Consider the following 21,409-nt stretch of genomic DNA (forward strand, 5'->3'; position numbering starts at 1 on the left):
CCCCCTTCCCAAGAGCAGTGCCATTCCGCACCCTGGCACTACTTTCAGCAGTGCCAACCTCCCCTTCCCCCCGCACTGGTCACTGGGGTTAGGTGTGGTGGGGGTGGAGGGTTTTCCGACGTGTCGCGGCGCCGGCTCCGGCTAAAGACGGAATGAGAAAGAACGACAATTTTAAACTTTGGTGCGGGGATGCCAGTGGACTGGTGGGGGAGGACGCGGGGGCATTGGGTGAACGAGAAGGGACGGTGCTGGGACAGGCATGACTGAACAGGACTAGAACATAAAATACCCAAACAACCTTAGGTATCTCACTCACTATCTATCACTGTATCCATTGAATATATCCTCAGTTAATAGGAAATTAAACAACATTCGACCCGTGCGTCTCTTCAGTATACCAGGTCGTCATTAGTTTAGGACGATTCAATTGTATGTGCAACTTTTGTATACATATTTACCTCGTTGATATATTTTTTGCTATTGAGTTTTTTCTTGAGGGATTGGGAGACCAACACTAGATGCACATCAAGGGTAGATGTATTTGGAATTTTCGAGAGATTCCAGATTTTACTGCACTAAAGGGGTCTTCAGTCTAGCGACACTTCACCACATTGTACCCCCCTTCCCCCTTCAGAATAGAACGGAATCGTCAGTGTTAGCCTCGCCGCAGCATTAGACTGCAAACTCCAATGTCTGTAAATAAAGTAGTAAATTAAAAACCTAAATAAGAAGCTCGGTAAAGACGATTTTGTGTGTAAACACACACACACACACACACACACATATATATATATATATATATATATATATATATATATATATATATATATATATATATGCATTCACCATACATGTATATGTATGTATATGTGCGGGTTAGTTGAGCCGTCGGCGCAGTGTTTTGTGCATTCTGATGCAGGCCACATACCGGCAGCTCGGCACCCCCCACCCCACCACCACCCACCTCAGTTTAAAAGCTGACAGGTGGAAAGAGAACAGCGCTTGGAATTTTTTTGTTGTGTGAGGTGAACAATACCGTTAATATTTTTACGGTGTTGAACTCTGGGATTTTGTTACGGTAAAGGAGGTTTCTCCCTCTCTCTTCATATATATATATATATATATATATATATATATGATATGAACCCTCTTCCGACTTAAGACATTCCCTCCCCAGCATCAAAACACGTCTCCTTTCCGGAAACAAACTCCACAAACAAAGTCATTGTCAAGTGGGCTATCAGCGTGTGGCAGGAATCCCGCGTCGCGCGCTGCATCTGTTAAATTCACAACGTCAATCTTTGTGTCGACGAGGACCGTAGTGCATAGTGGTATCACTCAGTGTTTAGTTAAATTTTGAATTTCAATTTGTTTAAACTTAATAATCATTTCTATTTAAATTGTCGTCCCATTTTATTTGTTTCCCCCCTTTTATTCTATGTAATTTTCTCAGTCGTGTGTACTTGGATGAATGCCTGTGTGATATTTTATAGAAAGTCGTATACGCACACATTGTAATTTGAACGAGTGTGAAGCACCTGGATGACAAATCACGCTGGGGATGTCCCGCACGCACGCGCGTGTGTGTATGCACTCGAGTTTCTGTGTATGCGTGCGTGATTGTGCATGCGCGCCTGTTCTTAGCGTGGAAGTTAGGCGGCATGACGTCAGCAGCTTTTTTGTGGCAATATCTTTGCATTTCGGTTGCGAGAGGATGCGGACGATGCGCAAGCCGGGGATTTTTTCCCTTTCTCCGCCTCGTGCATCGACTGTTGTCAGGGAGAAATCATCGGGGGGAAATGGCTCCTCTACGTGTAAAAGTGAGAGGGTATACCTCTGGTGTGTGTGTGTGTTGGGGGGGGGGTAATGCTGCTGATGCCGCTTGATAGTGTGTGCGTGTGATGTTTTCTTTCCTGTCACCCCTATTTCCCCTTCATCTTAGTTTCCCCGTTAAACAGAATGAAAATTGTATAGGGATACCCCGGGCTTGAAAGGTTTGTTGGTGACGACTGGTGTTATGTGGTTGTGGCAATAGATTTTCATGGTGTTTGTGGTGTTGGTGCTGGTTTTGGGAGCGGGACGAGCTGAGTGGCGGTGTTGTGGGTGTGTGGCAGAAGTGTGGTTACTTGAGTTATGATCGAGTGAACGGGGCTCCCCCCTTCAGGAGCATGACTAACCGCCCTTTCTCTTCTCTGTCTGCTGCTGCTGCTCTCCTTCTCTGCTGGTGCTGGTGCTTTGACACTTCTGGTACTCGGCCGGTACTGTCCCGGGTACCCTACGGTATTCTTCCGGTACTCCCTGGTACTCTCCGGTTTCTACTTGGTTTTATCACCGGACACACATACAGGGGCCTGGTTCCAGCCCAAAGCACTCCACCCCATAGGTAAGGATGTGTCCCCTCCACAGGCTGCTGCTTTCCCTCCATACTTAACAACTCCTCCTCCTCCTCCTCATACGGCTTACTTCCTCCCACACTCCACAAAGCTCTGGCAACCTATATATTCAGTACTCCCTCTCAATCCTTCGGCAGTCCCGCTGAGACTCCCACCCACTTTTCCTATATCCTTCTGCTTCCTTTGGCAGTCCTCCCCCTCCGTACTTATTCCAATATTGATGGTCTTTGTACCCTGCTCATTCCTCCCTCCCCCTTATTCCGATTTACTGAAAATATTCGTACTCCCTTACCAATCCCACATTTTCACTTGCCCTCCCATCTTCTCTTCGTCCATATCCCCCCCACTCTTCCTCCCATCTCTCCATCCCCTCCCCTCACCCCTTCTCTTCCCCCACCTCTCTACTCTTCTTCGTTCCCACTTCTCCCCCCAAGTTTGCTTTATTTCCCAACTACTTACTCTTTTCATCTATCTCTTCCACCTGCTGCTGTTTGCCCTCTTTTCATACAACATTTTCTCCCGTTTCCCCGCATACGCTTGCCCAGACCCCCCCACACACACCCCCTCCGGCTGCTTCCCTGTATTCAGAAGAGGGTCTTGTCCGCCCCTTTGGCCTCGGCCCACTCAAGCTTCTCTCCTTTCTACTCTGCAGCTTTAACTCACCAAGTCCCTTCATCGTTCCCAGTACGTGGCGTCGTGATGTTGTCTTTCTTCAATCACCTTGCCAGTTTCCCCACCTCTCTCTCTCTCTCTCTCTCACACACACACACACACACACACACACACACACACACACACAAACTTCCTTTCCGCCCTCCTTCCTTATCCTAAGCGCAAACTGCGACATAGGTGACACAGCACAGGGCAAAGGCAGACATCCTGTTGCTGAATTGAAGTACAAGTTGAACTTCTTTCACTTGTAATGCTTCTAGATGTACTACTTCAGCATTCCAAGTGCGAGAGAAGTTCAAGCTGTACTTTAATTCAGCAACAGGAAGTCTCCCTTTGCCCTGTGAGCCCGTCCAGTGGATATCCGTCCCACTCCTCCAGGTTAGGCTCGTGCCTGTATTCCCGTGATTCTCCTCCACTCATCAATTTCTTTCTCTAGTCCTCCACCTCACCCATCGACATAGTGACACACGCGCGCGCGCACACACACACACACACACACACACACACACACACACACAGCGTATTCACCCCCATTTATACCCCCACACACCTGTTCTCCTTTGTATCACTTATGCCGCAGCTTTTTACGTCTTCTCCATCCCCCTCTTTCTCTCCCCCGTCCCGTCTCGTCAACCTGCCGTCCATCCATCATGGATATTTTTCCTTCCAACTGTATTTCACCCAATGTTTTTCCTTGTATTTGTTCAGCGACATCCAAGGATGTCGCACGTTTAGATTAACCTCGCCCCCAACCTTTCCCCCCTTTTTGCGTCACTATTTTTCAGTGCGTTTTTCCTCCTGGGCGCCGCTTTCCTTTCTTCATCCATCCAAGTTCCTGGTCCCTGCCAGATCCATCTTAATGTAATGAAAGTGCCACCTCGTCTAGTCCTACCCCTCTCCCCCTCCGCTCTTTTTTCTCCTCTCTTTTCTCCTTCCCTCATTCTTTTTTCTTTCTCAGCTTCGCCCCTTCTTTTTTACTCTTTCGGTCCTTTCCTCTATTTCAAGTTCCCATTCGTCATGTTTTCTTGTCTTGACGTTTCCTATGTCAATCCTCTCCTTCGTTTTCTCCAGAAGGGACGATGACCCTCGTAATTCCACTAATTTCTTAAACCAGCGGACCCATTTTCTCTTAATTCCTGGCAGACCCATGGTTGCACTAAACCTTTAACGCTAAACCGTTTGCACTTGGCTAAATAAACCGGCTTTCCAGCCTAACTAAACCAATTCCTGACTGAGCGTGGATTGTTCCTCGGCACGGTGTTTGATGCGTTTGCTAGTTTGTCGTTTCTTAGGCCCTCCTGCTGGTGCTGCTGCTGCTGCTGCTACCGACAACGACGCCATCGCTAGGATGCTTAGTTGCACAAATGCTTGTTGCATATTCTGTACATTAATGGTGTGCCTCCCCTTTCCATCTTTTCCTTGTTTTAACGGTCACTTCCTTTTAACGTGTAATTAGCAGTTTCACACGTGCATTTGCATTAGCCCCGTGTTTCCTGTTTGTTATTTCATGTTTGCTTTGTATCTGAATTTTTTTTTGTCCACATCAGTGTCAACATTGTATACATGAACCTGCCACATTGAAAGTATAACGCGCACACTTCTGCATTGTAAATTTAGCAGATGCTCCCAGAAGCACTCAACCTTGTTATAGTATTCTTAGAACACCTACACATGTTCTCGAAACTTCTTGCACATTCCAACCTGTTAAAGTGTGCTTTCTTCGGCTAACTGTATGTACTGATCTCGTTGTTGAAATTGCTACTAACTCGCCTGCTGTTGTTGTAGACCTCGCTGTGTATTGCTGTGTTTAGTCAGAATTTGTTATGCCCCGCACAAACTGAGTATCACGCCTTTGGCTTTGGCTCGCTTTGCAGTAATGCATTCTCAGGCGGATCAGCTGCAATTTATTGCATGGACTCTGGCGGCTGTGGAGGCCATTTGTGTGAAGAGTGGCGATTCTCTTGTATTGAAGGCCACAGTGGAAGCTGACCCACAGTCCTCGATTTTTCTTTGTGAATCTCGTGCTCACTGCCGCCTGTCTGCCTTGACGTACAGACGGGAATGGTCAAACCGGTCCAGGCAGACAGGTGCGCCGTAGGTCGGCTTTTCCGTGATACTGCGCACCCGATCGTATAAACTCAAATTGCACAGAGGTACACTACATGAGATAACCAAACAGAGGTCACTTTGTAGCGCTTAGGGTCTTAGGTTTTGTTTTCATATGACCAGTATTTGAATGGTAAACAAAGTAATTAAAATATAATTACCTGTGACAAAGCCTGACTCGACCTAATCTAATAATGCCAAGCCAAGAAATATTCAGCCAGTAACAAGCTAAATTATAATCCCATGTAAAGTGCCTCGGTGCCTTTTGTCTTGTTTTGACACCTGGGTGCCCAAGTTAGCAGAGATAGCAGGATAGTGAGAACCGCAGTGGAGACATATTTCCTTGAAATGCTTTGCCGCCGTACACTCGAACGCATACGGTCGCCTCATACCTAGCTAGCTGAGTGCAGATGTTTGTCGTATGGCAGTAGATGATACCGGCCTTGTTAGCCTAGTCTCCTCACTAGTGCTCCAAGGGTTTTGTATTTTAGAATTAGTCGCCTGCATAGATTCATCCTAGCGTGTGATTTTGTGTGTATTTTCAATTGCATACTAAAATGTGTTATTTTTTGTGAACATGTTTTTGCTTTTTTCCTAATAAATGGATTTTTTGTGTGATGTTTGAAATGTAGCCTACATATTTTATAACTGACTGTACATATAAACTATTATTTTATTTATTACAGCAGGTTTTATGTTATGCCATTTTAAAATATCTGCACTACAGGATGAACCTGGCCAAGAAGACAGTCTGACAGTGTGCTGGGAGGTGGCGGGACAGGTGGGCGGAAGGAGGGAGGGAGGGAGGCAGGTTATGTACAGCTCCTCACCACAGAAGAAAATTTGAAGCGCTGGGATGGGTGCAAATAACGCTAGAGCTCGGAAATGATCGGCCCACAAATGTCGATAGTAACTTTAAAATAACATGGATACAATGTGATCCAATCGTTCTTGGTTAAATCATGTTTCTATATAAACTATAATTATGACCAAGTGCACACCATAAGTTTAGGCTTACATTCTGAGAACCGTTCCTTCATTAGTGTGTTCATCTGTATACAAATGGCTCTAAGACTTAGGCTGCTGATGGTGGTGGGGATTGTATAATTTGTTAAACTTTTAGCTGAATAAAATGTTGTTGTTTCTTGGAAAAATACGAAAGGGTGAAAGAAACTATTTTTAAAGCATTTGAAAAGAATCTTGAAATTTTGAGTAAAGGTTATCTCTGGATGCAGGCGAAGATTAATAGTAAAGAAATTGTGTGTCGGTGCCACAGAAGACAGGCCATAGAAAGTATTTAAACCCAGAGACATGGATATTCCTCTGCCAGACCCCGATAGCTGGATAAAGTATTGCCAGTAATGATAATAGAATCTACATCAATGTGCCGAAAGTGTTAGTTAAAAGATGGCTGTGCTACAATAGCGTGCCCCTTGTAGCCGAAATCTGTGCTAGCCAAGATGAAGATTGAATATCCTCGCCGTTCCTGAGTGTTTAAGAGAAGAGGATATCTTTGATGCTGTTGTATTATCGCGATGCTCAGATGCTGAAATCCTACGGACCGTGACCCATGGCTCATGAAAACTTCCCAAAGATGTTCGTTGTGTAGCACTACGATATATTTCTATATACATTAGCCCTCATATTTATTTGTCATTATTTTAATGATGCAACGACAACGAAAGGTATATGTGCACAGTTGAGGTGCGTTGTGATTTAGGAATGGGTCTTCCGAGTAACGTAGAGGCAGGTTAAGGGAACAGTTGCGAGTGAGGTGGAGGGGGGGACGGGTTGCCCGAGGGGGGGGGGGGTTCGTACGTAAAGCCCACGGATGAGGGGAAGACCATTCCCGCTTGGCAATCAGTGCCGTTAGGGGAGGTATAGTGCTTGGGCGTCGTGCTCTGCAGTGCCTTCGTCAGCCGTTGGATTTAAGCGTCGCCAAGATGATTTGCTGCGAAAAATGTGAGTAAGAAGTGAGATAATGTGCCTGTGCTCTCCGCGCGCCATTGTTGCGGTCCTGTTTTGATCCCGTCATTGCGTGTGCCGCTTTTCCACTTCACTAGTTATAATTATCGACTTCAGTTTTCACGTCATGTCGTTGTGCAGTCAAACGATACCTTATTTAGTATTCGGTTGTCTTGTCCACTGCGCGCGCACAAACATACGCGCACATCTGCATACGCAATGTCAAGATTTTTTTTTTCAGCGTTAGCCATAACACTAAAATCATTATAGCCCTGGTTTAGCCCCCCCCCCCTACCACGCAATTCAAAAATACTACAATGGCGTCTTGGTGTCGTAGCGTTACGATATCGCATCTTGTACGACCTCGTAGACGTGATCAGTTCAATGTTCGACGTAAAAAAGAAAAACAGGTTTGCTGCATGAAAGCACCGGCCACTGGTACTTAGGAGTGAATCCAGCCTCCCCAACTGCCCAGGAGGGTTTTCGTGAGTGGCTGATCTCTTGGCGGTTATTTCCGTCGTTTGCTCACACGGAGGGAAGAGAAACACTGGTCCTCGCCTCTGAAACTTGTGCCACATCTTTACAGCACAGGTTAATACTTATGCGTTGCTATTTGTGCCCGAGTTGTTTCAGCGCATTTCACGTCCCCACCCAGCCCTCACGTGGACTCTCCTCGGACTTCCCTAACTACCTCAGTCCGTTTGGACTCTCACATAGTTTCCTCCTGAAGTTCGCTCGGTTCTTCGCGTTGTTAACCTCGTCATTTCACCTCTGCCCTTTGCTTTACCGCCTTCGTTGCTGCCTTCACCCTTGCCCTTTATCCTCAACAACGTTGCCAGGAGCTTTCCCTGTACTTAGGCACATCAGGTTGGGCCTGGCAGGGCTGTATTGCTCCTCCCACTCGTCCTCTTCCCCCACCGTCTATGTGTACAATTTAGTCTCTGCCGGCCCTCAGTGACCTTCGCTTTGTTCCGTCCCAGACAGGTTTTGGTCTATATTTCCAAAAGAGTTTATTCGATGGGAGAAACTCGTTTGATTGGCCGGGCTGAAACCAAAGGCAAATTGCTGCCCAGACACCCCATCCACCTGCCCCTCTCCACCCATCCCGAGCTGAATAAAAACTGCTCATTCATAGCAAAATTTGCCATGGATGCCCTTGGGTCGAAGGACAGGAAGTAGTTGGTGTGTAGTTCCTCCCTTGGTGGAATGGCACAGAATCTGAGAGGTGCTGGGGGCCCGTATTACAGCGCGCCCACGCGCGGTAATCTTCTTTGGCACCCCTAGATAGCTATGATGTACCACGTCTCATTTTCACACAGTTATATACACATTTAATAATTCGTTTAGGGGACCTTATACAACAGGTATTTTCAAAACCCGGTCCGTTTCTATACAAGTGACCCTATCTACTTGATTCCAGTTGTCTTTATTGAGGCATTTAGGTGGTTGTCAGTCCCGAAAATATTGACAGCATAGTCGTCGTCGATGAAGTCATGTTTACAGAAAAGTCGAGACACGTAAGGCTGGCGAGGGGGAAGAAAGATTCAACCACCCCCCCCCTCCCCCTTCTCCCTTGCACCCGGTCGTCACCCTGCCGGGGGTTTTGGCCCTTTGCCGCCACTATGTCCGGGGTCTAGCGTGCCAGAGTGAGCCATGAGCCCAAGAAACTTAGACCGAAATCATGAGGGTAGAAGGACGATGCTAGTTGTATGAAACTGCCTCCATCCGAAACGTACTACATGACCTGTCCAGAAACAAGATGACTATGGGCTCGATTTGATGTCATTCATGATTTGATAATAGGGGGGCAACTGGTACAGGAGACTACCATGAAACGAAGTGAGGCATACCTCCCTCCTTACCCTAAATTGCCTCCGGCCCATAGGAAAATGGAGGTCTTGACGAGAGGGCCGAGTAAAGGAGAGTACTTCGCACGTGTCGACACCGCTGCGTCCGCGTGCACCCAGTGTCGAGCTGAGGCGACTGCACGGTGCGGTACAACAGAAGTCCAATGGGCCCCGCATCCCGTGTGCCCACCGATGCTGCAGCAGCAGCAACCGCCTCGCAATCCTCGGTTTAGCTATAACTGGCCACCGGGCATTTGGGCGGGCACCCCGGCAGCAACTTTTCACGTGTGCCCGTTTCACTGGGACGGGCTAAAACTGCAACATTAGCCTTCTGTTGCCCATCAGGAAAAACGATGTGGCTGCTCAAGTATAGGTTACACGGTGGGAGCTCCAAGTGGGCTCAGTCTCCAAGACTTGCCAGTTTTAATGGGAATAGTGGCGGTGCTTGAGGCCTAAGAGACGGACCGGGGTCTCTTGAGTGGGGTGGGAAGGTGGTTAAACCCCCCACCCCCACGAACTGCACAACAAGATCAACAATATAGCTTGGGAGCTCATGCAGTTCAGTATACGCCTCTTCGTTCCTTATGTACATTGTACATACAGTAGACCAAGGCATTTCTGATGGTGTCAAACACTTTGTCTGGTCGAGATTAGCCTCTTGGATCATCCAGTAGAGGGGCCCGAGATGGGTCTGCGTAGGGGACCAGGTAACAATCTAACGGTGTCGGGTCACGTGCAACTTGTGTAACGTTTCTGACCTTAAGGAGGGAAGGAATGATTAACCTGTTAGGTCGGTCTCTCTACTATCTCTCTCTCTTCCTATTTCCGAGGAAGAACTAAGGCCGCATATATGAACACCATAGAGCTCTGATGAACAAGGGAAATGCTGTGAAAACCTTTGGTATCTGCCTTGGCCTGGACAAAGAGGGCGATCAGAGGGGATATCGGTGAAGGTTTTAAAATCAACAAGTAGTATCAAACATTGAATAGTATGCAGGAATGTAATAATTAGGACATTTGTTGCCAAGTTATGCGAATGGGATAAATACAATAGAGACGGTTGTGGAGGGAGTGGTTGAGCGGGTGGAGAGCGAGATATTTACCGTGGAGAAGAGAGACGAAGGTGAGAGAAAGGGAGTAAGGGAAGAGTGGAAAAGTGATTGATGGAAAGGAGACAAAAGGACAGGAACGTGCACTGGATCCAAAAGACACTACGGCAATTAAAATAGACTGGAACAGCCAGAATAATAGGAAGAGTTGCTGTCTGTAGGAAGGGGTAGATTTTTAATTCAATTTTGGTTTGAATTGTCCATTTATATTTTGTCCGGAGATTCAAAGGCCTGGGCTTGCTCCCCTCTCTCTTTTTCATACCTAGGAAAATTCGCCGTTGTTATAATTTTTATCTTATTTAGCATCTGCTCATAGCATTAAATACATTTTACATGATATAACGTTCTTTTGACCACCTAACCTGCCTTGCCTCCACCCATGACTTGTTCAAGTACTTTCGTTTTCTTTACAAGTTTCATACTTATCTTTACTCCCTTTCATTCACCAATTCTCTATACACTCTATCCTTTCACTTACTATTTCTTCACCAAAGTCTTCCTCTCTTTTAATTCTTCGGTCAGTTTTTACCCAGTGAGTTTGAACTTTATCCAGCCAAACCAGCCAGTCTTCGTAGTTCCATCATTTGTTTATCTTTCGCCGGCTCTCATTTTAGTTATATATTTCTATCACTTCCCGTTCCTCTACATAACTACTCCCTTTCATTTCATAGCACAACTGACTTCATTCGTATATTTCTCCCATCCCGTCATTTCTAGTTAAATTTTTAACTGGATGTTGCCATGAGTTTGGGTCACGCCTTCCTAACCCGTGGATGTGAAACCAGTTTCTTCGGCATTAAAGGTGCCCTAGCAAATGAGTATTTTATTGGCCTGAAAAATATCTGTAAAGAACGTCTCCATGCCGAAAAGTATAATAATTAGACGTGGCCGGTAATAAAGTCACTGGAAAGAAAATAAAAATCAGTTTTTATTGGGGTGAGTCAGGTATTTAAACAAAAATATTTAGTCAGTATGCGTACATTGGAAAGACTAGTTTGGGTTTAATTTGGTTGTTACATATATATATATATATATATATATATATATATATATATATATATATATATATATATATATATATATATATATATGCGAGCAATCACATCACCGTGATACAAAAATGCAAAATAACCTCAGGAGAAGGGAAACTTGTAGACAGGAAGTACTTTCGTATATTACATCTTCAATTTGAAGATGTAACATACGGAAGTACTTACTGTCTGCAAGTTTCCCTTCTCTTGTGGCTATTTTGCACATATATATATATATATATATATATATATATACACATATACATACATACATATATATTGTTCACTGAATCCAAGAACTGTTGATTCACAATAGCACAGCTTCAATATTTCCGCTAATCATGCCGTCTTCAGGAATACGGACATACTACGAGTATGAGAGGAATAAGGTTAGCTTATTATACTCGACGTGACATCACACCAAACGCCTCTTTTTTCGGATTAGACAACCTGTTGTCAGTGACCTCACCTGACTTCCTAATCCTTCCAGGTTTATGTTGTCCAATTATACACAATTTTGTTCCATTTCACCAGTCTAAAGCAAAACTCGTTAATTCACCATAATTTCTGCATATTCCTATACTGAAAAAGTTAGAATTCGACAGTTGGCCTTTCTAAGACGCAAAAACTGTGCTAACATTGCCATTTTTTCGGTTATTTTTTCCTGTGTTGTAATTAGGACGTTTATTGTTCATCTTTGACACAAATGTTTTCCTAGGTAGCAGCACATAGATTTTAAATTTTATTGAAAACTGATGTGGAGACTGATTTTGATAAATCCCTTTTCGGCTTATGATTTGTAATTGTAACATAGAGGGATTTGTTCAGCACGCTTGATTCGAAACCAAGTGTATCAACTGCTTGGATATCCTTTAGGTCATTCTCATTTCTTCTGCATTGCTCACTACAAAAACTGGTCTGTGGTATTGGGTTACATTTGCAAGTATTCACTGACAATGTCCTTAGTGTCGTACGGAAAAAGAACGTACAACGAGGTTTTCTTCCCAAATTGTTGATAAACAATAGACGCTGCAGTTGTACACGAATGGGTGCTCAGCAGCAGCAACAACAACAGCAACAGCGTTAGCGCCATCTACGAGACTGGAAGGGAAGCTTGGCTGTCAGGCAAAACGTGTCCACCAGGTTCCAGCGTGGCGTGGAACTCGACTGGGTATGAAGGGGTTGCGAGGGGATGGGGTGGGAGGTTTTGCCCGAGGAATTGTACTTGGCCAAGCTGGGACCTAAAGGATCCCACTCACTTTCGCCTCAACGTGGCTATAGACTACATGGGTGTTGCATCTGAAGCGGCTGTGTTGGTGGTGTAGGCGCCTGTGTGTGTAAATATTTCCCACTAAATATCGGATTTTAAATTACCGAAAGTGTGGGAACTAGTGAAAAAATAATCATGGACGCGGCTGCACAGACAGATGCAACTAAAACTACAGGCAGAGGCCCAGGTGGGTTTGACAGCACCCGGTGGTATTTCTGTCGGCGTGTCAGCTGTTTAGGGGTTTTAGGCATTTCTTGTTGCCATGTTGTTCAGATTTTCAAAGATATAGGCCAGTGGATTGGCTTTATTCTATGTACGACTTCATCTTGTTTAGCACAGTATTGAGTTACGTGGAGGAAGTGTCACTAAAGTCGCCGGTGGGTATTGATTGCTTCGTAACATTACCCACAAAATCTACTGAATTATTTATTCGGTAAAAGTGTACAGAATTAACTGCCGAAATTACCAGTGTTGTAGGAGAGGTATGAAATATGGAGTAGCATATAGAGCAGAACAAGGTCAAGGAGTTGTACAAGGGTCAGTCCTAGGAATTAGCAAATCGAAATAGATTTATCATTCGAACAAAGGGGAGTTCCTAATTTCAGCTAAACAAGCCTTAGTAAGGATAACAACATACAGTAATATGTTAGGTTTATGCTTTAGCAGACCTGTCTTACTGTTTTCTTCAGTGCCAGAAAGTTCGGAAATATTGAAGTATTTTGTACATGTAATAGCTGCAGTGGAGCAGCACGCATTTTCTAGCACCTTATTTTAAAAACTTCAAAATGCATGCTTTTGTACATTGTCAGCAGTTTTTATATTATTTGTCTATGGCATGCTGTTATACAGAATAGGATGTGTACACACTCATTACTGCATGTAATCTGAACCTCTCGGTTTTATACAAGTGATGACGTGCGCCTTTCAGGAAGCAGTGTTGTGGTTTAATGTCAAAATGTAATTACTCGTTTTTATAGGGAACTTTATGGCAAAATGTTTGTGAATTTGTGGTATATATAGTTTTGTTTTATCCATTCCAGTACAAGTACTAGTTGATATGTACAGATACTTTTTGCATTCATTGTGTGTTGACTAACTTTATTAAAGTACTGTATACAACTGCATGTTATTCCTTCATTCCATGGTGCATGATCCTTTGAGACAAGCTTTTACATGGCCTATTTTTTCTGCATTGCAGTTTTGGACTTGGTCTACTGGCGAAATGTGAAGATTACCACTGCAGTGGTTTTTGGTAGCTTGGGTCTACTCGTCGCCCTTGCCTATGTGTCCTTCATCTCCATACTTGCCTACTCTTCTCTAGCAACACTTGCAGTCACAATTACCTACAGGATTTACAAGAACATTGTGCAGGCCGTTCAGAAGTCCAATGATGGCCATCCATTCAAGTAAGTTGACATGAAATTCAGTGAATTTATAAACAATACTATGGTGTTGAAATAAATTGATAAAAGTAATATGCACAAACACACATGAAAGCTCAGGTGAGGTAACCCAACCAAGAAAAATACATGAATTTAAATCTAATTGGAAAGACAATTCTTTGAGTTGCTACTTTCCTTTGTACCATTGTTAGGTAAATACAAACAACCAGACCCTTTTCAGGTGGGTGGCAATCAAACTACTTGTCATTTTTGCCTTCACACCAACCGTCTCCATTCTTGTATATAAACAGCACATCACACTTTTTTGTTCCAGAATAAGGTTTTTACCATATTCCAGCAGAATTGAAAAAAAATATATATAAAAACATGTTCACCATACATGCAGCCATGTCTTTCTCCACTTTTCATGTTCCAGTATGCACAATTTCCTCATCATACCCACATCTGCATTGCTGTTTTAACCATTCACCCAATTTCAAAAGGGGAAACTAATATTTATTTTGTGGGTAACCACAGTCAATTTGTTTCTCTGTGGGAGTACTATTTATTGTGTTATATTTTAGGGATTGGCTGGCAGCTGACACCAATATTCCCTTGGACAAAATGCACGATGCCTCTGATGTATTTGTTGACCAGTTCAATTCATTTGTGGGAGAAATGAAACGACTCTTCCTTGTGGAAGACCTTGTCGACTCCATCAAGGTAAATAAAGTTCTAATGAACATGAATTTGTTGATTGTGAAATAGTAAATTTTCAGATTTTGAACATATTCCATCATCCACCAATATGCATAGATTTTTAATACAAACTTCATGCTAGTTATATGGAGTGTTACATCATACATAATGGATATGAGAATGTTTGATATTACTACCCTTTTGTTTAAATTTAAAGCATGTGCCCATTTCTCCAGTCTGGTTAAAGTAGTAGTATATATTTTAAGATTTTCCCCAATTTTTTGTTGATTTAATATGAACACAATAATTTTATCTTCTTGAAAATCTAATTAAAATTCCTTTTGCAGTTTGGTTGCCTGCTGTGGTGCCTAACATACGTCGGCTATTGGTTCAATGGCCTCACCCTCTTCATTATCCACCTCATCGCAATGTTCTCTCTACCTAAGATTTATGAAGTGAACAAGACTCAAGTTGACTACCATGTGGGCTTCCTTCGCACCTGGCTTGGAGATCTCCTGGGAAAGTAAGTTTTAGTTATGATATTTTGTGACCAGATTGCATTTTCTTGGCTTGTAACACAAAACCAGCAACAAGGAGTTGTGTGTTTAAGGTCATGGCATTATTTATAGACTGGGCCTTATATGAGCTCTGAGCTCTCATTCAGGATGGTAGCTGCTGATGTTTAACATGTCCAATACCATGTTAACACACACATACACATTGACAGAAAAGCTCTTGATTAAGGATAGGAGGGCTTTAAGAGGGCATGAGAACAAGTCAAGGAAGACTACATGTTTAAAGGATGTGAAGAAATGGTTTTCAGTGTATAATATACTTGGAATGGCTTCAAAGTAGATATAGTCTAAACTGGAACAGTACATGAATTCAAATCTAAATAAAATAATTGAAAATCAAAAATAGATCTTGGAACTGTACATTAATTTGAGGTTATATATAATAAAATGGAGAGTAGATGGGACCCAATGAGTATTGGTCCTTAACTGTATACTGTAATTAGGTAGATGTACACCAATTTTTGTGAAAGGAGTCACACAAAGGATTACAAAGGCGGAGCATGCCGACAGGAGACCTTTTGATCCATATCTAGGTCCCCAGTTGTGAAATTGTAGACCCATAACTATGTAAAGTAGAAGTTCAACACAATCTACTAACTGTATGTTACACATTCATTAATATTTACAGCTTTGGTCCCTCTACATATAATAGCTGATATATTTGTGACCCTATAGAATGAAAGGACATTCTAGAACACGGTAACTCTTAAAGCAATAGAGCACATTACAAAATCAAGTACACCCAGGAAGCATCTATTTGAGGTGAACCCCTACAGATAAAGGTTTCACCCATCTCCATTAAACTTCATTTATACAATAGACTTTTGGTTATTCTGGCTGCCACCAAGCAATTTTACTTAGCTTAGGGAAATATCTATTGATGTTGGGGTCTATCTGACAGAAGATAATGCATTGCTGATACATCATACCATTAAAACAATACATACATATATTAAGGGCTTTCTACCCCTTTATAATAGAGGTAGCTAAAGTCAAAAGGCATAATTCCACTCCCACCCATTTCATCCGCCACCAATTCCACTCCCATTCACCTTTCCCTTGCATTAAAACAGTACCAGCAAAGTTAAAATGATCAAAATAATGCATGTCATTGATCCTTGTGTCTCTAAAGACATGTTTTTCAATGTATATGTTCATTTGTATACGCACATATGCAGCCCCCAACTAGTGGCTACAAAACATTGGATGGAGTTGTGTTAAAGATCAAGAAGGGCTTTGAATTACATGGGCACTGTTTAAGACCTGAAGGCAGTTCAATTTATGAATATACAGCAGCCCAGTTCATTGTCATTTTGCTGTATATTGTACATACATGTACCCTAGAGCCTTTTTCCCTCTATAATTATGGTGGCAAAGCCATTGCACTTATCCAAAATACCTCCATGTGAAAGTACCTTGTGGATGAATGGTCATTTTTGTCCCCTATCACACTGCTCACATTAAAGGCAGTGCAGCAAAATAGTACTCCACAGCATGGCCTGACATCAGATAGCTTATAAGTTGTACTCCTCAATATATAGTCCATCACACACAACCAATTGAATGTATCATTACGATGAAATAATAGGTATTGTACCTGTTGGTTAATAGTATTGTAATCTGTCTTCTATTCTTTCCAGAATCAAGGGAGCTCTACCAATTGGCAAGGAGAAGGCCCAGTAAATGTATGGAGTTAAGGGATAGTCATCTCCCCAGCGTGTTTGTGTGTGCGCGCGCGACGGAAGACAAACCCTCAAGACACCAGTATGTGTCATGTACACCCCGGCTGTGTCATGGGTCGTGAGGCACACCTCTTGCAATGGTGCCCAGCTCACTATGTGCTCTCCCATGCCCCTGCCTTCCTTTAGTATTGTCAGAAGGCAGAGGAATGGGGGGACACCTGGTTGGCGTTGGGGAAGGTGATGACTGCACGACCTCGTGTGAGTGAAGATGCCAGGCGTGTGTTGTTGTGTTTGGCCCCCCACCCAAGGTCTGAGGCACTGCCACCGCCACTACTCTTGCCTCGCCAGCCAAATATTAAAAAAATAAAAAAAATAAGCAAAAAAAAATAGCGCTTTTTTCTGAAACTTAGCTTTTGAAGTAGATTTTCATGGGAGGAAATAGGAAAAGCTGGCACAGCTTTAGACAAAAACATTTTTAGGGTCTGCACTGCAGGACTCGCAAACAAGCACTCTTAAACACTTGTGCCTATACCAACTGATTCTATGGGGGGGGTTTATTTCACATCTGAACATTGTATTAGTAAGTCAGGCCAGCAGATTTTACTTTACTAAGTTTTTTATCACTAAGTTGAAACTTTCTCAGCTTCCAAAGATCATCCCTCCATATTCTAACCTATCTTCATGCCTTAGTATTATTGGCTGTTGTGAGATGGGAGGCAACTTTCTTCCATGTTTGTTTATATATGTGCATGGTGGCTATTGGTGATGGTGGGGGGGGTGGTCATTTGTATGTATAATGTAATTTCTTGGCATTCATGTTTTCTTGTAGATACTTGATAAAATATTATGTACCCATTGTCAACGCTACTCAATGCAAGCCGCGGAGTCGGGTCAACTTGCCCCATGTCCAGCTGACCTGCAACCAGTTCGTCTCGTAGTAGCTCTTAGCCTATGCAGATCCCAGTGCTTGTGGCAAGGGGTCTGCACTTTCTTCAAGATCTGTCTCCATATTTAGGACTCTGCTTAGGTGGACTGTTGTATAATGTAGTCAGCAGCCGGAGTGGTTTGATTTCAGTGTGTCACGTCGACAAGTTTGCACTGTTTTATATAATTATATACTGCAAGTCACGTATCTTTTATCATTGTGTAACTTGGAGCAAACGTTGGCCTTTCTCCGCAGTCCAAAGGAAGTTTGAAAGGACTTTCCTTCATCACAGGATTTCCCCACAGTTGAAGGAACTGTTCTCTGTACAGTTGTGGTTAGACTAAGGTCTTGTGTAATGTTGCTCTCACAACTGCCGCCGCCACCACCCCCATTGGAAAAATCGAGGCATCCCACGTGCATTTATAAACCAATGCGGGCATCGCACTTCACGTCTGAACCTTATTTTCATTATTATTTTTTATTTATTTAGTGTTTTAAGCTGACAATGAGTTGGGTGGATGTATTGTTAAACACATGGCTAAAGCTTATATTGTGACCAGGTAATGTGCCAGGAGGGACTAGCATAGTGCCCAAATGTATGAGGATTCAATTGCCTTTTGACTTAATGACATGACCAAAGAACTTGCAGGTGAGCTACAAGTATAGGGAGAGCTACATACTGGCACAGTATCTGAAGTGAAGTCGTACTAGGACCAAATGACTAGTGGCAGCTGAGGACCCCAATAAGCTGATTTCCAGGGACCTCATTAATGACCTTTACCCAAACACCAACTTCCTAACTAAATTGTATCCTCGTGAATTCTAGCCGTGAGAGCCCAAGAGTTGATATTTTCCGTAGTTACTAAGAGCTTTGATCGTAGTCGGGTTGAGGGTAGCGAAGGGCAAGTTGGGTCGGGCAGAAGAACTTCAACATCAGCTGGATACTATTAACAATGTGAAGTAGCCACAGGGGCGTTGACCAATACATAAGTGGTTTGAGTGTCATGGAAGTGTGACCTCCGCTCGACCCCTTGCTCTTTTTCATATATGTACCAACGTCAGAGCATCTATCGTGATTGTCACAAAGGAATTTCATTTGCTTTATCATTAAAACTACAATGCCCATAATGTTATTTTATTACCCTTCAGTTTTACAGTTACCCTAAATATATGTTAAAGTGACCATTTTTTTATACTTGGTATGCAATGATGTGGTTATTCTAAACTTCAAAGTTCAGTGCAGTTATCAATGAAAGTGGAATGTAATCATGTATACATTGCAATGAATTAAATATTAATTTGGAGACAGAAGTAACCAGTATATGGATACACAACCATTTAAATAACTCCAGTCAAAAAGCACCAACTAAACTTTCTCCACCTATTATTTGTATAAATTGTTGCACAGCTTAAGAAGAAAAAAAAAACTAATGGTGACGAAATAATTTGTTCCGAGATGTACAGTGGCACACGAGATCATTAAAAGATGTATGCAAGACCACAAATAAAAAATCCACAAGTGCAATAATACAACTGTTCAGCATTGTGCACAATCTCGTGTCCCATACCCAATCAATCCATACCTCCGAGTCTCTTGCCAACCCAAAGTATGTAAAGGTTCTATAGAGATGCATACACCAAAGGATTTTTCCCCCTTACAAGGGAGGTAGTTAAAAAAAAAGGGGGGGGGGGCATAAAATCCACTCCTACCCATTCCATCCCCTCACACTCCACTCTCGTTTACCCCTCTCCCTCCTTATCTTGGCTCCTCCTGTATGACAGACTGCCCTGGGTCAGGAGCAGTGTTGCAAGACACAACATATCCACAGCAAGGCTGCTTCATTAAATTGGCAACCTCCCCTCTCCATCCTCATGCAGGAAAAGAGAAGACAGAGAGAAATCCCTTTGAGGTGTCAAATTATTTTTCTCACACGTACTTCATCAACCTCCATCCCCCACCCACTCCCTTTCATGCATCACATCATCATCCATACACAACCATTCTCCATCTGTCCTTCTTCAGCAGACATTCCCCTCTTTCCCAATGCCCCTTTTACCTCGTCCATCCATCTCATCCTTGGTTGCTCCCTTAAGGCCTGTCTACACGAGCAGGCCTGATCGGCGGGTTTGCCCGTTAACGGGCAAATTCTCGCGGGCCTGCCCGTGAATGTTGTCCACACGACCGAAGTGACGAACAGCTGGGCCTGCCCGACGATGTTTCCAGTAGCTGGTGGAGTGCTGTACGAGAACCATGGTGCCTAGCATTGTCAAGAAAAAGATTTTGTGCTCTATGATAATAGCTGTGTGTCTCAAGAAGAAAAAGAAGAAAAGGATATGGTTCACGATATTATCTTGCGTCTGGCAGGGTAGAAACTCCAGCTACCGGGCACCAGCTCAGTGATTTCGCTCGGCGGCCTTTCGGGCAATTTGATCGTTTGCCCGTCAAATATGCCCGTTAACGGGCAAGCCCGCCGATCAGGCCCGCTCGTGTAGACAGGCCTTTATGTTCACTCCTACCTCTTGCCTTCCACACATCTTACTAATCTTTCTTCACTCATTCTTTCCATGTATCCAAACCATCCCAATACTCTTTCATCAACCCTATCTCCTAACTCCCTTTCCACTCCCATTCTCCTCACCTTATATCACACTCTATCCTACAACACCTTGTCTACCATGTCACGAGCCTTCTCCAAATCCATGAAGGCTAAAAAAACATCCTTACCATTTCCTACAGCTTTCTCACACATCTTACCACAAAATTTTATCCATGTAACCCCTACCTGTCCTAAACCCACACTGTTCCTCTCCTAATCCTTTCAATCCAAACCCTCCTATAAGCCTTCCCAACTGCACTTAACAAACTGATCCCTCTGAAACCACTACTCACATTTATCCCTTCTCCCTTGTAAAGTGGAACTATACAGGCAGTCCTCCAGCACTCTATCCTCTCTTTAAACATTAATCCATCACTGTACCTCCTTTTTTTAGATGCTGCATGACACCCATACAACCCAGGTACCTTATCTGCTCTCATTTTAACTGCCTTTACCTCCTCTTTCCTTATTTCTCCTCCATTTTTCCTCCTCATCACTGTCATTTTCTTAGCACTACCCAATGTAACTACCTTTCCCTCCCTATCCTCCTTCACATTTAGCAACTCCCTAAAATACTTTGCTCATCTTCTTCCTATTGCCATCTCCTCCATCATCATCTCTCCATCCACACCTTTTACCCCCTCTTCTCCACTTGATTCACCTCCTTTTCCTCTTAATTTCTTTCCAAAACATCTTTTTATTACTTTCAAAATGTTGTCACTCTTGCCCATTTCACATCTGCCCTCCTCCCTGCCTCCTTTATCTTATGTTTCACTTCTATTCTTTGCATCTCTTACATGATTCTCTTGTTCTATTTTGTAACCAATCTGTGAATGCTTGCTTCTCCTCTAAAACCTTTGCTTCCTCATCCCACCACTCACCACCCCTCCTCCTACTTCCTCCCATCCTCCTTGTTCCACACACCTATTTTGCACACCTTGTGACTGTCCTTGAACCATCCCCACTCCTGCACTCTTAGTTCCATTCCATCCTTCACTCCCACTCCTCTATCAGCTTCTTCTTGTACAACTCTTCTTTCTCGTTTAAGCAGCTTACTTTAAGCACCACCCTACCTTTTGTTCCTTTCCTTTCTCCATCTATCCTCCACTATCCACTTTCCACCAAAAAAGTATCTGATATTCTCCCACTCTCCCCT

General features: G+C 43.3%; 1 protein-coding gene across 3 annotated transcripts in view; it reads left to right on the forward strand.

Annotated features, from left to right (window-relative positions):
* The window catches only part of LOC143026528 (uncharacterized), a 170,620-nt gene extending 151,836 nt beyond the window's left edge, over window positions 1-18,784 (forward strand). For 2 of the 3 annotated variants that reach the window (XM_076187079.1, XM_076187080.1), the window contains 5 exons: window positions 2,348-2,383; window positions 13,592-13,799; window positions 14,360-14,498; window positions 14,822-14,997; window positions 16,690-18,784. In XM_076187079.1, coding sequence (XP_076043194.1) covers window positions 2,348-2,383; window positions 13,592-13,799; window positions 14,360-14,498; window positions 14,822-14,997; window positions 16,690-16,732 — 602 coding nt within the window. In that variant the 3' untranslated portion in view covers window positions 16,733-18,784. The remainder of the gene's footprint in view (window positions 1-2,347; window positions 2,384-13,591; window positions 13,800-14,359; window positions 14,499-14,821; window positions 14,998-16,689) is intronic. The other variant, XM_076187081.1, reaches the window with a different exon arrangement.
* The last annotated feature ends 2,625 nt before the right edge of the window (window positions 18,785-21,409 follow it).

Source organism: Oratosquilla oratoria, chromosome 6 (assembly GCF_046742065.1).
Source record: "Oratosquilla oratoria isolate Oo_2021 chromosome 6, ASM4674206v1, whole genome shotgun sequence".
NCBI classification, from domain to species: domain Eukaryota; kingdom Metazoa; phylum Arthropoda; class Malacostraca; order Stomatopoda; family Squillidae; genus Oratosquilla; species Oratosquilla oratoria.